Source organism: Dipodomys ordii, unplaced genomic scaffold, assembly GCF_000151885.1.
Source record: "Dipodomys ordii isolate 6190 unplaced genomic scaffold, Dord_2.0 Scaffold111, whole genome shotgun sequence".
Lineage (NCBI taxonomy): Eukaryota > Metazoa > Chordata > Mammalia > Rodentia > Heteromyidae > Dipodomys > Dipodomys ordii.
Genome location: NW_012267327.1, coordinates 7,365,876 through 7,380,166, shown reverse-complemented (window position 1 = coordinate 7,380,166; position 14,291 = coordinate 7,365,876). Strand labels below are relative to the sequence as shown.

The 14,291-nt window shown below is 38.8% G+C and overlaps 1 protein-coding gene across 3 annotated transcripts in view; it reads left to right on the top strand.

The window, feature by feature from the left end:
• The window catches only part of Zbtb20 (zinc finger and BTB domain containing 20), a 274,572-nt gene extending 268,254 nt beyond the window's left edge, over positions 1-6,318 (top strand). The window contains exon 7 of one of the 3 annotated variants that reach the window (XM_013028588.1): positions 4,762-6,318. In XM_013028588.1, coding sequence (XP_012884042.1) covers positions 4,762-5,183 — 422 coding nt within the window. In that variant the 3' untranslated portion in view covers positions 5,184-6,318. The remainder of the gene's footprint in view (positions 1-4,761) is intronic. The other 2 variants (XM_013028589.1, XM_013028590.1) reach the window with 2 other exon arrangements.
• The last annotated feature ends 7,973 nt before the right edge of the window (positions 6,319-14,291 follow it).

The window sequence follows — 14,291 nt, the reverse complement described above, 5'->3', positions numbered from 1 at the left end:
GGGGGGGAGGGAGAGAAAGAAGGAAGAAAGGAAGGAAGGAAGGAAGGAAGGAAGGAAGGAAGGAAGGAAGGAAGGAAGGAAGGAAGGAAGGAAGGAAGGGAGAAAGCTGAACAAAATCATGAGGTGCTGAGTTCAAGTCCTAGTACTGGCAAAAAAAAAAAAAAAGGAAGAGGAGGAGGAGGAGGATGTGGCCTAGGTCTTACTGACTGGAATGACTTCAATTCAACATGGGCTTTAGTTTTTTAGAACTTAATAGAACTTCCTTCAGAACTTACTTTATAAGATTGCTCTGATAATTGAGTAATTTATGTGAAGGCATTTCAGGGTAAATGAGGTAAAAATTATCAGAGTTGTTTAGAAACATATATGTATATTTTGTATGTATATGTATATTTTGTAGCATAATCCAGAAAGCAAGAAACTGATAACAGAGGATAGCAAGCAAGATAACTGAGGGGGTGAAGCTGGTCTTGGTCTTGGACTCAACTATTATTGACTTGTTGGGTGATCTTTAGGATGTTAGCACAACTTCTTGGGATGTAATATCTACCCCCATTCATAGAAGGTCAAGTAATGTTGATGATGTTCCCTGAGACATTAAAAATTCTATTTACCATCAAATTATCTTAGTTGCTGCTGAAGCTGCAGATGTTTTCTGAATGCAGTGTATCCCCAATAGGCAGTCCCTCCTAGATAGCACTGGAAAGGCCAGAAAGGCTGACAGGCAATCACACCAACTGTGTGAAGAATAGACTTCTCTGTATGGAGAGAAACTGCACAATTCCATCTAACCCTGTTGATAATGAATCTTTCCCATTTTCTGGTCTGATCTTCATTTTCCTCACTCAGAGGACATGTATTTTCCTCAGCAATCCTCCTCCCCCCCCTCCCCCCCCACACCCCTGTCTCTTGATTTTTAACCTCTTCCTGTGCCAAAGAGAAGGGTCAGCATTGTTTTACAGGATAAGATAGAGAGGTAGGTAGAAACACTGCTTCTAAAAGTACCCCAATGACAAAATTTGCTGCTGTTTTAGCAGCCCAGGAAAAACCCAGCTAGAATAGGAAAGAAAAAGTATAAGAAGTATTTGCCTGGCCCCAGTACAGGCTCACTAGTTAAAGCTGGGGCATCTTGACCTATAAGGATGGCTTCCAGAAGAATTTCATGAGCTTTGGGCAGAAATCTCTACATCTACCAGCTACTGTCCCCTCCCCCGCCTCTTCCCTGTCTCTTCTCTCTTTACTTACTACTCATAATAGAGTTTAAGTTTCCAAACTGGTTCATGAGAAGGAGTTGGAGACCAGGCACTAATAAAATGCAGAAAAACAAACTGTCACCACTTATAAAAGCAGTGAAGGACTCTTCTATCAATTTCTTCACTTGCAGTTCAGTTTTTCTGTCTCTAATGCTCAGTTGATGTTTACTAGGAAATCCTCTATGCTATGTATTAACATTTTTTTCATGACACCATTTATTTCATTAGCATATATAATTGAGAGTAGGTTACACTATTTACTTTGAATTACATTAGCTGCAGTATAATCACCTGCTTTATTGATCATTTGAAACTTAAAAAAAATAGGTTGAATTCCCTGTGAATTCTAAGTTATTTCTCAGTGTAGATTTTTATCTTCAATTCCTCTGTGCTGAATGGAACAGTTTAGCTTTTCTTAAACTGGCCACAGATTCTATACTAAGCACCTGACCTCTTTAATTGCCAAAACAACTTCACAAGACAGGTACGTTCTGTACTATTCTCAAGTTATAGATAAGAAAACTGGGGCTTGGACAGATTAAATAACATTCCCAAGTCACTCAGCAGAGGAAATGGAATGCATATCTCCCTCCTGTCCCCAAAAGGATCATTTTCCAGTGAAGGGGCCTGTCCTTTGTGTTATCATCCAGTGCCCACTTGGCACTTCGTGTCCCCTCCTAACAACCAAACTTGCCATCCATTTCTGACCATAGACTCAAATCTGGAAAGCTGTACATTATCATTTCGTTATCTTCAGTTTTCATTTCTTCACTTAGAGTGTAACCATCAGCAGGCCACATCTGTTTCATATAGAGCTTTGGATGCTTTGGAGAATTGCTATAAGTAATATTCAGGGAAAAAAACCAGACAAGTACTAACCCTCATGCTGAGTGGTAATAATGTTTCAAATCTAGACATAAAATTGTGTAGACCTGACTAATCTGAATATCTACCCTATTTAATCAGACAGTTTTGAGATGCCTCTACTTACCATCACAACACCTTAATAATTATAAAGAACGCCTTCCTTAAAGAGTTCACAAGCACTTTGTAAATGCTTTTCTCATTAATTAGCATACCATCTTTCTGCAGCCAGGAAAGGAACTAGATACTATGTCCTATTTTAAATATGGGACTGCTAAGGCATTGAGTGATGAAGCAGGTTGCCCCTAGTTCATTTGCTGACAGGGCTGAGACTAGAGTCCTCAAAGAGGGTGTCACCCTGAGCAGAAGACCAGTAAATCTACCAAGGGCCATGGCAAGCACTTGGTCCAAGTCCTCATTTACAGAAAGCAAAACAAACCCAGAGAGATGAAAACACTTAAAAAGCCCAGGGTCACTGGAGTAATTAATGGCAGAACTGATACTACATGCATACCAACTATGCACATATATAAGCTATGGAGGGAAAGATGACAACTGTGAAGAATCAATTTATACTCAGAGTAGAAGGGCGTGAAAGTAAAGTGCTTTCATCAGTGACCTTGCCTGGAAAAAAAAAAAATCACTCAGTCAGGGGGTGAAAGTTTTGAACAACAAGAGCATTTTTACACAAAGTTCACAACCTTATAGCAGCCAAAATACCATCGGGAACTTAAGGTATGCTTCCCATTAAAGGTGACAGGTGGACATGGTTTAAAAGATAGTTAGCCAGCTTATAAATTGGCCACCATAAGGTATACTGAAGCACAAGGAGAGCAAAAACAAGCTGAGTTCAAGCATGTTTACATCTGACAGAAATGTTGCAACCAAAAATAACAGGCATGACTGTCTCTCTTAGGGAATCTCTCATTAAAAAAAAACACTATGCATAGACTGAGCTCTAAAAAATATTGAGATTATTAACAATAAGCCTTCCCTAACTTCTCCTGTTTTCACCCAAAAGTAAAATCCTTTTAGCCCTGAAAATCGCTGCATCATATTGGCCCATCAATGTGGTTCAAAACAAACCTTTTTATATTTGAAAACACAATTGATGAAAGTTCCACAAAATGGATCATGACAATAAAGCATTTAACACTAAGCATGGCATATAATAAGCACTCAATACGTGCCTTTTGTTTTTATAGTTCTTATTACCAAAACATGTCAAACCTCCTCTGTTTCATAATGGATAAAAATGGAACCATGGTCAAAGTACATATTTCAAATAGAAGTTAAGTGTAAGAAGTAGATTCCTTGTCTTGCTGCATAGCACAGATGTTGAAATACTATTCTAGGGAGTTTCACGCTTTAGGTCAGATTATGGTAGAGTATAGAGAAGGGATTTTCTACTCTGAGGCAAGTGCCTAACTTTGACAATCAGTATTGAGGTGGGGGAGATGTATCAAATACCTTAATATAGTCTATCTCCTTTGTCAAGAGCAGAATACTTCTTGTCATCATTTAGTGACTAAGCATTCTTACCTACCTTATTGGTTTTAACTAGTTTGATCACTTGGTTTCTGAGCCAATAGCAAACTAAGACAGTACACAGAGTAGAAAAGAAGAACTTCTGCCAACAGGCTAAGAAAAAAAAAGAGGCAGAAAAACTATTTTCGAAATTGACCTAAGAGTTCAAACCACATATGGAACCATTCAATGGGGGAGAGGGTGTAGCATTGTAATAAGAATACCATGCAAGTATTCCCACACCACTGTTGGTGGTCTGCAAAGTGATTTCATATGCACTCTATGTCAATACCAGTACAATGAGGTAAGTAAAATTGTGTACCTCGGAAGCATTTGGTGATTTGTCAGTTTACTGTATAGTGTGTTGATGCTTAGACAGGACCACTTGGCTCTGAGATCATTATACTGTCCTTACCTACTCAACTTAACACACCTGGGAGACCAGTCTGTAGGTCAGTGCAGCCAAGACAGAAGAGCCAATGAACTCTAAAGTTTCATTTAGGAAGATTTCTGCCTAACACAAATTAAAATGGAAAATGTAGTTCTTTAAGAATGACTTATTCTTTTATTGGCAAATAGTTGACAGAATTAAATTCAGTAATGGGTGCCTGTACTTGCCAGAACAGTGCAAGTGGGCAGTTTACCTTTATAACTTATATGACCAGTCTTCTCAGTTCCCACTGATTGCAGGTCTTTTTTTTTTTTCTTTCTAATTTCTTGGACAATGTTAATTGGAATCCATTAAATCCTTAATGATGACACTGAAAATGACTCTCTTAAAAAGTGGCCCTTGCTTCTCTCCCAGAATGACTTTGAAAATACTAGAAGAGGGGACTATCTTATCTCTTTCCAAGAGAGCCGTTTTAGGACATGAAGAAATGGACCGTAGAGTTTCTCGTGTTTCTCTTGTCTCTGTGAGAGCCCAGGAAGGCCTGGGTCTTTCCAATCATGGATGAGATTTCGTTTAATTTTTTAAATTTTTTTTTCTTTTTCTTTCTTTCTTTTTTTCTTTTTCTTGTTGGTGTTGTCTTGTTTTTCTGTCTCTTCTCTTCCTGCCTCGGCTCTGTCTCCCTCCATCCGGCTCTGTCCTGCCTGCTCTCTCCTCCCACCTCCCCAGGTGAGAAGCCCCACCAATGCAGCATCTGCTGGCGCTCCTTCTCCTTAAAGGATTACCTAATCAAGCACATGGTGACACACACCGGCGTGAGGGCCTACCAGTGCAGCATCTGCAACAAGCGCTTCACCCAGAAGAGCTCGCTCAACGTGCACATGCGCCTCCACCGCGGGGAGAAGTCCTACGAGTGCTACATCTGCAAGAAGAAGTTCTCCCACAAGACGCTCCTGGAGCGGCACGTGGCCCTGCACAGCGCCAGCAACGGGACCCCTCCTGCAGGCACGCCCCCGGGGGCCCGCGCCGGCCCCCCGGGCGTGGGGGCCTGCGCCGAGGGGACCACCTACGTCTGCTCCGTCTGCCCGGCTAAGTTTGACCAAATCGAGCAGTTCAACGACCACATGAGGATGCATGTGTCTGACGGATAAGTAGCCCTCTTTCTCTCTTTCCTATGAACAACACGACAGCAACAACAACAACAAAAGAAACAAACAAAAAGCTATGGCACTAGAATTTAAGAAATGTTTGGGTTTCGTTTTTACCTTCTGTTTTTGTTTTTGTTTTTTTTTGTTTCTGTTTTGTTTATTTTGTACTACATGAAGAACTGTTTTTTGCCTGCTGGTACATTACATTTCCGGAGGCCTGGGCGAACCTGCGTTCCCCGGCTCTCCCTCGGATGGTGGCCTTAAGGCCTGGTAGTGCTTCAGGAGGTCCACTGGTTGGATCTCTAGCTACTGGCCTCTAAATACAACCCTTCTTTACAAAAAACAAAAACAAAAAAAAAAATCTCTAAAAAAAAAAAAAGTAAAAAAAAAAGTTTTTTTTTTCACTTGTGAAGAGCACTACAAAATATATAACAAAATCTAAAAGGCCTACTGTCTCTAAGTACACCGCTTGCAGTGTTTCAGTGGACATTTTCACAATTCTGGCCGCTCGGACTTCATAGTAACCAGTTAAAAACTGTGGAAAAATCACTTCTGGTTGAAAACCCAGAGGAAAGGCCCTGCTGTTTTCCACCTACCACCATGTCTGATTTCACAAAAGGGCTGTGGGAGGGGTGGGAGGGGGCTCAGTGGTGTGGGAAAGAAAATGGCATGGCAGGCTTCTTCTCCCCCCCCTCATTCTGCCCAGTCCTAGCTGGCCCATCTCCTCCACCCCACATCCCCTGTCAGCAGAAGCCCGGAAGACTTGGACAAGCAACAAGCAACAGTGGCTATCGTATTTATTCAGTGTCTTCGCTGAGCCACAGCCTCAGCACAATCAAGAGGGACTTTCATGAAAGGCAGGAATGCAGATAAAACAAAGATATCAGAGATTTGCACCTATGTTTCTAGGTACAAGAGAAGGATTATTTCCAACAATCTTTGCAAAAAAAAAAAAGTGTCAGGATATATTCTTGTGGAAGAGAAAAAGAGAGAAATGGAGGGTGGGGGGAACAATAAAATGTTCTTGAGGCTTTTTTAATTCAAAATTTTATAGAGGGCAAAGTGACGTTTACCAGATAGAATGCTGATTTTTTTAATATATTTACAACAGTATTTGTGTAAAAAAAAACAAAAAAAAGTGAGATTGTTAAAAGTAATTTTTTTTTCATTTTGGTTATGCATACACTGCCACCAATCCCTTCTCTTTTATTTTATTTCACACACATATATATATATTTTTTTGGTAAGTCAAGACTGTTAAGGTTAGCGATACTGCTTCCAGATAGAAAGACTAAAAAGCAACTAAAGTTATATTTGAAAGAGAGGAAGGTTATTTTCTTCATATTTTTTTTATTTTTCTTAATTTTTATTATTTTAAGTATTGCCTGGGTTTATGGGGGGCCTCTGTGGGCCCCGCCCACATCCCTGCTGTAATTTGAACTGCTGCTTTGTATTTTGATACGTAGTTCCTTGAATTTTAGCAAGCTTAAGTTACTCAGCTCATTCATCTAGAAGTCTGTTCTTTTTCACAGGAAGGACTTTATCTTTTAGAAGCAGATTTTTATGCGTCTCCAAAATTTCATTGAGCTCTTAGGATTCTATCATTTCTATGGACTTTGCTATTTTACTTGGACGATACACTATAGTAGGTCTAGAGGTCTTGACAAATAGATTTAATTCTTTTGTAGTCAGCTAGGAGGAGGACTTCACAGAACTCTGCCATCCCTGCTCACCCTTCATAACAGCAAGCATTGTTATGAGTAGCCTGTTACAAACCATGATGCGTAGATGCCAAAATTTCTTTCTTCCTTCGAGATATTACCTTCGGACTCTTTCCACCATGGCTAAGAGGACTAAATAAGGTGATCATTCTTTAGATGACGTGCATATATATCCTAGCTTTATTTGGGAAAGTCTTAGGGAAATTTACAATTTCCCTGTCAATATTCACCACTCAAAAGTCCACCAATCTGTTGCATCATGCTAGATGCCCCTCTCTCTTCCTTAGTTGAGATTTCTCTTCTCGGTCTTGATCAAGAAGTCATAATAGAGATTTTTCCATTATACACAGTGTCCTGAAGGGATTCCAATTCAAACATAGGACTTTTTATACCTAACTAATACTCTCCGAATGATTTCATTACTGGGCATGGTTTAACACACTTAAAAAGAAAAGTAAATCTTTAAACAAAGCAGAGACACTAACTTCAATTTCATAATGAAGAAAAAAGAGGATATTTTCATTTTAAAATTACTGTACATTTTAATTTAATTTTCCTGCTAGAGTTTTATTTACAAAAACTGTGCCGCAAACGAAGGAAAATCTTCCAAGGCAAGCAACTCTATAATGACTAAATTGGTTTTATTCATATATTTCAGACATTTGGTTAACTTGGCTCTTTGCCATAAGTTCTTTGTGATGTTTAGTAGTTCGTGCAACTGGAGTATTTGTGAGTTTGATTTAGTCCTATGGTGCTTAATTTGTTGGATATTTTGTTAGAAGTTTTAAGGTAGACTTGGATGATTAACTGACTACTGAGTATCACCCCATTGCAATTTCTGTGAAGAGTCTTGCCAGGAACTGGGGTACCTGTTATAGAAGTTCACTTCAGAAACACAAAAGGTCCATTTTTTTCTTCTTCTTCTAATTTTGCTGTTAAAAATCAACGTTGACAATATTTCCACTTACCACCATTAGAGGGAGCATTAATTAGCTATATCATGGAATTGTTTCCATAGTTTGAAAAACAAGCCATTCAGCCCCTAAAATAAAAAAGATTAGCAATTAGAAAAAAATTAATCTGCAGGAAAATGACTCAGTACAAATGACAGATGGCCAAAAGCCACTTTATACTATTTTCGACCATTCAACAGTAGTATCTTTAAAATAGTCTGTACTCAAACCTTAGCAAAGTAAGTAAAAAATTTATAACAGCTCTAGAAAAGCTAATATTGAGTGCCATTTGAGCCACATTTAGCTGTTTCTCAAATCTGAGATCCATTTGCTATCCTGCTGATTTGTCAGTAAAAAGCTAGGCAACAGGGCGAAAACCCACCTTTTTATTATAGAGCATGTACAGGAAAAAAAAATTCCAGGTGACTTGAAACCCCAGTATCATCCTATATCTCGTAGAGGATATAGGATAATATATAGTAAATCCTACATACTATATCCGGTAAAGGAAGTATTTCTTTTAAAAAAAATGTTGGGGGTCCCTAAAGAATTGTTGGTGAAATAGTATGATTCTTGCAGTCATGGACAAAATAACAACCCAGATTTGTTTGCTAGTACACTTGTTCCTACTGTGCATCTTTTCCTCCCAAATATCTCTCAAACTAAAATAGTTGACAAGTTGTTCTCTGGAAGCAGGAAGAAGCTATATACAAGTGGATCCCAAAGATATTGTCATATAGCTACTGCTGTATGTTTGTCTCTGAAGGGCTCCTTTTTCAAACTGACCCACATTTTAGAAAATAATCCAGTCTGTATCTGTTTCAATCACAATTCAAGAATCACAAATAACTTCAAAAGAGGGAAACATGTTTTGCCTTTTGGTTTTAAATTCTACAATTTTCTTTTATTTAGATCTTCATGCCAGGATGTTATCAGTACTGTTTTTAAAATTCTATTTAGTAGCCAGGAAAATTTTAGGTAAGATGGAAGCAGATGTTCCAGATTTAAGATCTCTTAAAACAAGCACAGAGAGCAAGAACTAGTATAGAAAAGAAAAAAATTAGCAATCTATGATTTCAAAAGGAATTTGCTAAACAACAGAAAGGAAAAAAGTCAAAGGAGAATGTTCATCTGAAAACATTTGGATAATTTATGAAAATAAAATTTCCTAGCACTAAAAACAATGATAATGTCTCAACAAAGTAGGAAATACTCCCTCCTATTATATGTCAATATTTGTGCAAAAGAAATAAAGAGCCCTAAATGTAGAAAGCATAATTCAAAACTAAAGAGAAATTGGAATTCATGGACAGGGTACAGCTCTACATTAAGAAAAAAAAGTGAGAAACAAGACAGCCCCTTAAACATCTGAGATAAGAATCTCCATATCAAAATATTTTTGTTGTATATTTTAAATGAATTTCAAGCTTTCATTCCTTCTAACAATTTTGTAGACTATTCCTCTACCAGTTCCTAATGCTTTCCATCTATTTCTGTCCATTCCCGCCTCCTTGCAACTTAGAGGTCACAATAGCTCTTAAGCTTAGAAACACTTGGATTTGCTTTGTTAAAAGTCATAGAGGTTTTAGTTTATCTGATCCTAATATTCTTTAAGGGCCAAGAAAATCCTTTCCCAACCCATAAACAGGGAGAGTTTGCATGTTAAAAGATTTCTTCTGGTATGTGAATTTCTCCTTTAAGTTCTATTATCTTGATCTGTGTGTACTTCCATCACACAAGCACACCAGCAGTATGTTCCCGGTTCATGCTCTCCTGAATCAATTGTTTGCCCTCAGCCTACAAGTTAAAAATGAGGTGTGCCCTAAGATCCCAAAGAAAACATAGAAAAGACTTACGTTGCTTTCTTGTTGCAAATTCTCATTTCTAATGCCTGTTGTCCTTAGGAAAGGGGAAAATGTAGTAAACCTAGCTAGGATGCACAATAGAAAGATACCCATCCTTTCCTGTTGTCACTGAAGATGTAATTTAATTAGATGGGGCTAGGCACAGGAGATACATGATTCTGCAGGAAAGGGTATCCCGTTGATTGCACCAGGCTGCCTCTGCTATGGCCAGCATACTGCCACACAAAAGAAGAAGAAGAAATTAAAACAAAATGCAACACAAAGCAGACACAACCTGAGATGCTTTGGGGGCTGAAGAGAACATGAGGATGCCCTCCTTTCTACTGTGACTTAACTTGTAAAAGAGATCTTCTAAAAGAATTCTTCAATTTAGTTACGAGTTAAAGTCCAGGGTAATGGAAGCTCTGGAGAAGAGAACAAAAGAATTGGAAAGAAAATATATATTCAGCACCCAACAATGCTAAACCAAAAAGCAGCCAATCACAAAACTAGAAAGTTTGGCAGAGGTATTTAAAGAAATCTTTGGGCTTTTCCATGGGAAGGGCCGACAGACTTTCTTTTGAGTGATTTCTGGCTCTAAGAAACCTCTTTACTCACAAAAAAGAACTTTATTTAAATGACCTATTTGGTCCCCAAGAAAAAGAAATTAAAAAAGAAAAGATACTAAAGACAGAACCATGTGACCTGGTGACAAACAAAAAGGAGGGTACACTAGAATTTCAATAGACTCCCTAATACCATAGAAAAAGCAGAACAACCCAATGCCTAGGACTGCAGACTGTCAGTGTGTAGGGAGTGAAGAGAGTGCGTGAGTTGACCCAGCTACAGGCTTTCTGAGGCTAGCCTTAACTTCCCAACTGAGACCAGGGCAGCCTCTTTCTCTTCTCAGTATTTTCATGAAGAAAAGGGCTGTTCTCTTAGTTACATGGGGCAAACATTCAAAAGCAATCTCTGCCCTGGTGCTCAGGCTGCCTAAGGGAGGCAGAAAAAGGGCACAGAAGAGCTCTTGCCCTTGAAAGAGACTATTTTCATACTCCCAAAGGCTTTCTATGTCCAGTTACCATTTCTGATAGCTCTTAATCCTCCGCTAGAGGCAAAGCAGTGGTGACTCTGTATTTTTGTAAGCATACATGTGGAAATTACTAATCCAAAATACTATTTGAGTGTCAAGATAATCAGCCTAACCAAAATACCCCAAAGATTTTTCTCCATCTCTCAAGATTTTTTTCCTTGAACACTGCATCCATAATAGTCAATGATGCACATTAGCAGATGCCAGAAAATGGTCATGGGACAGTTGAATTTATTTACATTCTTTTTTAGGGTTTGTAGGCAAATATGAAGGCTGAATGGCACACGTTCTTTTTTAGAACTACGTATTTCCTCCTCTCTGAATGTGGGTACAATTACCCTGGGTTGAAACCAAAAACATCATCTTTCCACACCACTGACTGAAACAGCCTGCCCATTCCACTAGCTGCCTATGGTCTCACCTGTTTCTCCATAGACTAAAACCAAATGTAAAGTAAACTCAGTTAAAGTATTTTCCAAGAAGCCACTTATAGTGTAGAATTATTGCCCTAAATAAGAAAGTCCTGGGAGAGAACAAAAGGGAGAGAAGTTAGAAGATCATGAAGACATGTAAGCATTAATTACTTGCATAGTTGCATTATCACAGAAATAAAGCCCTACTCATGAATGAGGACCATGGAAACAGTGACTTTGTGGAAGAGAAACCAAACTTGTCTGGAACCTGGCTGTTCTCAGGAAGTGGCTGCTACTTCCTATCTCCTCTATTTCATTGGCAGACATAGGCTGCAAGTAAAATAAAACATCCTATTACTCCATCATGAATCCCTTAAAAATATCCTCACAGGTGCCTGGAATGCTAGTTTCAAACATTTCTTAACGGGGAGAATGATCCCAGCAGAAAGCTTTGCTTTCCTCATTCAGTATTTATCTCTAAACTCTTTTTTTCCCTTGGTTTTGGAATGCATCTGGTTTCTCTGGTGGTTCTTTGTTAAAATGCAAACTCAGAACTTTCACGTCTTCAGTGAAGGAACATAATCTGCAGATATAGACAAAAATCTAGCCACAGTCATGGAAGTCCCAGCTTCAGGGATGTCTGATGATGGTCTAGGAGTCCCTCCTGAGGCGCCTTCAATTTCAGAGATTTCTTTGTTTAGAATACTTATGAGATTCTGATAATACCCAAGACAGAAAAAACAAAAACAACCGCATTAACCCATGGGAGACACCTGTTTCTACTACTGTCACAACAGTTCTTATTGCCCGCCAATATCCTCATGATTTCTGTGTAGATTCTAGTCAGAAAAGGATCTTAACCCACCGGGCAGGTCACAGCTGCTGTCCAAAATGTCTGTCCATGAGTGTACCACAGGCGAGGTGCTATTAGTACAAATCTGTTTCACATTCATAGTCTCTAGTGACAACCAGATCAGTCTGGAAATTTCTGTTTAGAAGTGGAAGGTCTCACATATCTCACATACCTGCTTCTGCTGTGTTGCCTTAGTCAGGTGCCTCCGTTATCTGTGACCAAGCTTTTGGGCATTTGAAGGAGTTCAACCATCAGTAATTTCTGTGTATCCTTTTGGTGAGAAACTTGAACAAATGCTATACTTCAATTGGATTTACTGGTGTGTGTGTGTGTGTGTGTGTGTGTGTGTGTGTAGGTGTGTATGTGTGCACCCACACATGAACATGTGCATGTGTGTCAGTGTGTATATTTATTGTCTTCTGGGCGCATGTGTGTGCCTCTCAAAGGAAGCACTCACAGGCAGAGTCCTGGTGCGTAGATATGGTTGTTTGTTCTCATCAGTGTACTCAGACTTGTGGCTTCCTTCCCAGGAAACAGTCACCTGCCCACTCTGTTGCTTTTTGTAGCATTTCCGAGTTGGGAGAAACAAAGGCAGCTTGTTGGCTCCACAGCAAGCCCACAGGACAGGCTGTTTTCCTCCAAAAGAAGGTGGAGCACAAGTGCTCAACTGGGAAGCAGACCAGAGAGTGGCAAAGGAGAGTAGGGTATCTTATCCAGTCTCTCAGAGGGGATAAGGCCAGGCAGACAAGGGCCATTCACCATCACAGGGCTATACAGGGCTCTCTAAAACCCAGTGTGAGCACACACTCACACACAGGGACCCACATGTGAGTTTTAGTCCCAAACTAAAGCTTCCTAGTGCAGCCTGCAACCTGCATGAACTGTGTCTCCTGAAACCAATGTGGCCTTTGCCAAGTTTTTCCAGGAATGGGTTGTTTTCCATATCTAGCAAACCAAAAGAATACCAGGGGAAAGATTTTGAGGGAAATCTCTAAGAATTGTTGGCTATTACCCATGTCAAGAGTTAAAATAGAATGACACTTTAGCAAAATATACTGAATAAATGAACCCAGCTCTCAGGCTGACTCTGATGGCTTGGTGGCCTAGAAACAGATTCAGTTTCTCATGTTCATACCCTTCTTTTACTAGATAGTTTCTTATTTTTTGATAGGTAGATTCTTTCTCCTTTACAGAATTTAGAGGACATTTTCCTCTTCTATTTTGGTGATGTTTTTCCCTTTTCTCATTTACAGGCTATTAACAGTTGCAACATTTTTTTTGGTTATTATTTTTTAAATGTACATTGTTTTTCTATATCGAGAATAAGTCTGTGACAGTAGCCATAAGTATTTCTTTTACTGGAAAAATGAATTTTGTTTTTTGTTGTTATTTTTCTGGGGTGTTTTTTCTTTTTTCTTTTTGATCAACAGGGGTAGTGACTTTGTGGAAGATTATGAGTTACTATTTAGGTAAGCTTACTTAAGTTCATCACACTACATTGCAGTATTTCTGAAAACTAGAACGTACACGTTATATATATAACAACTCTATACTGAAACATATTACATTATATTCATTTTAACTTTTGAATCTGTCTACAATCATAAGTTGATTTAAATATTATTTCTTCACATTTATCACCTATCACCAACCTGCTGCAGTGAACCTGGTACATTTAATAATCATTGTGACTGTGCTAGTTTGCTTTTTATATTATCAGCTTCAGTATTGTCTTTAGAGGATTTTTTTAATGCTCAGACTTGGCAAATGTAGGAAAGTGAAAACTTAAAAAAATTTTTTTTGATGTGGCTGTTGTAAAGAGATTCATATTCAAAAGTGATCTCGTCTAGCTCACCCTCTCCGTATCTGAAGACAAAAAGAAGTATATATGAATGTATCTGTGATTTTTTTCCACCTTTAGGACTGGCAGTGCCCATGTTGCTTTTAAAAATAAGCCAATGAGCTGCTTAGCATTCATATGATCTGACCAACTATCTATGATAAGCTGCATTTCAAAGGGCTGCTCTGGTGAGAAGTACAAGTGAAAGCTCTCGTTATTCCAACCATATTCTCCAACATTGATTTTAATACTGGTTCTTTACTAAATACTTTCTGTTTTCAGTATGCTTACAATTATCTTCACTAGTCTTCATAATTTCCCTGGAGGCAGTTTGGCTCGAATAGTGCTCGTTTTCCCAAGAGATCTGTATTAAAATGAAAACCAGGCTTTGAGA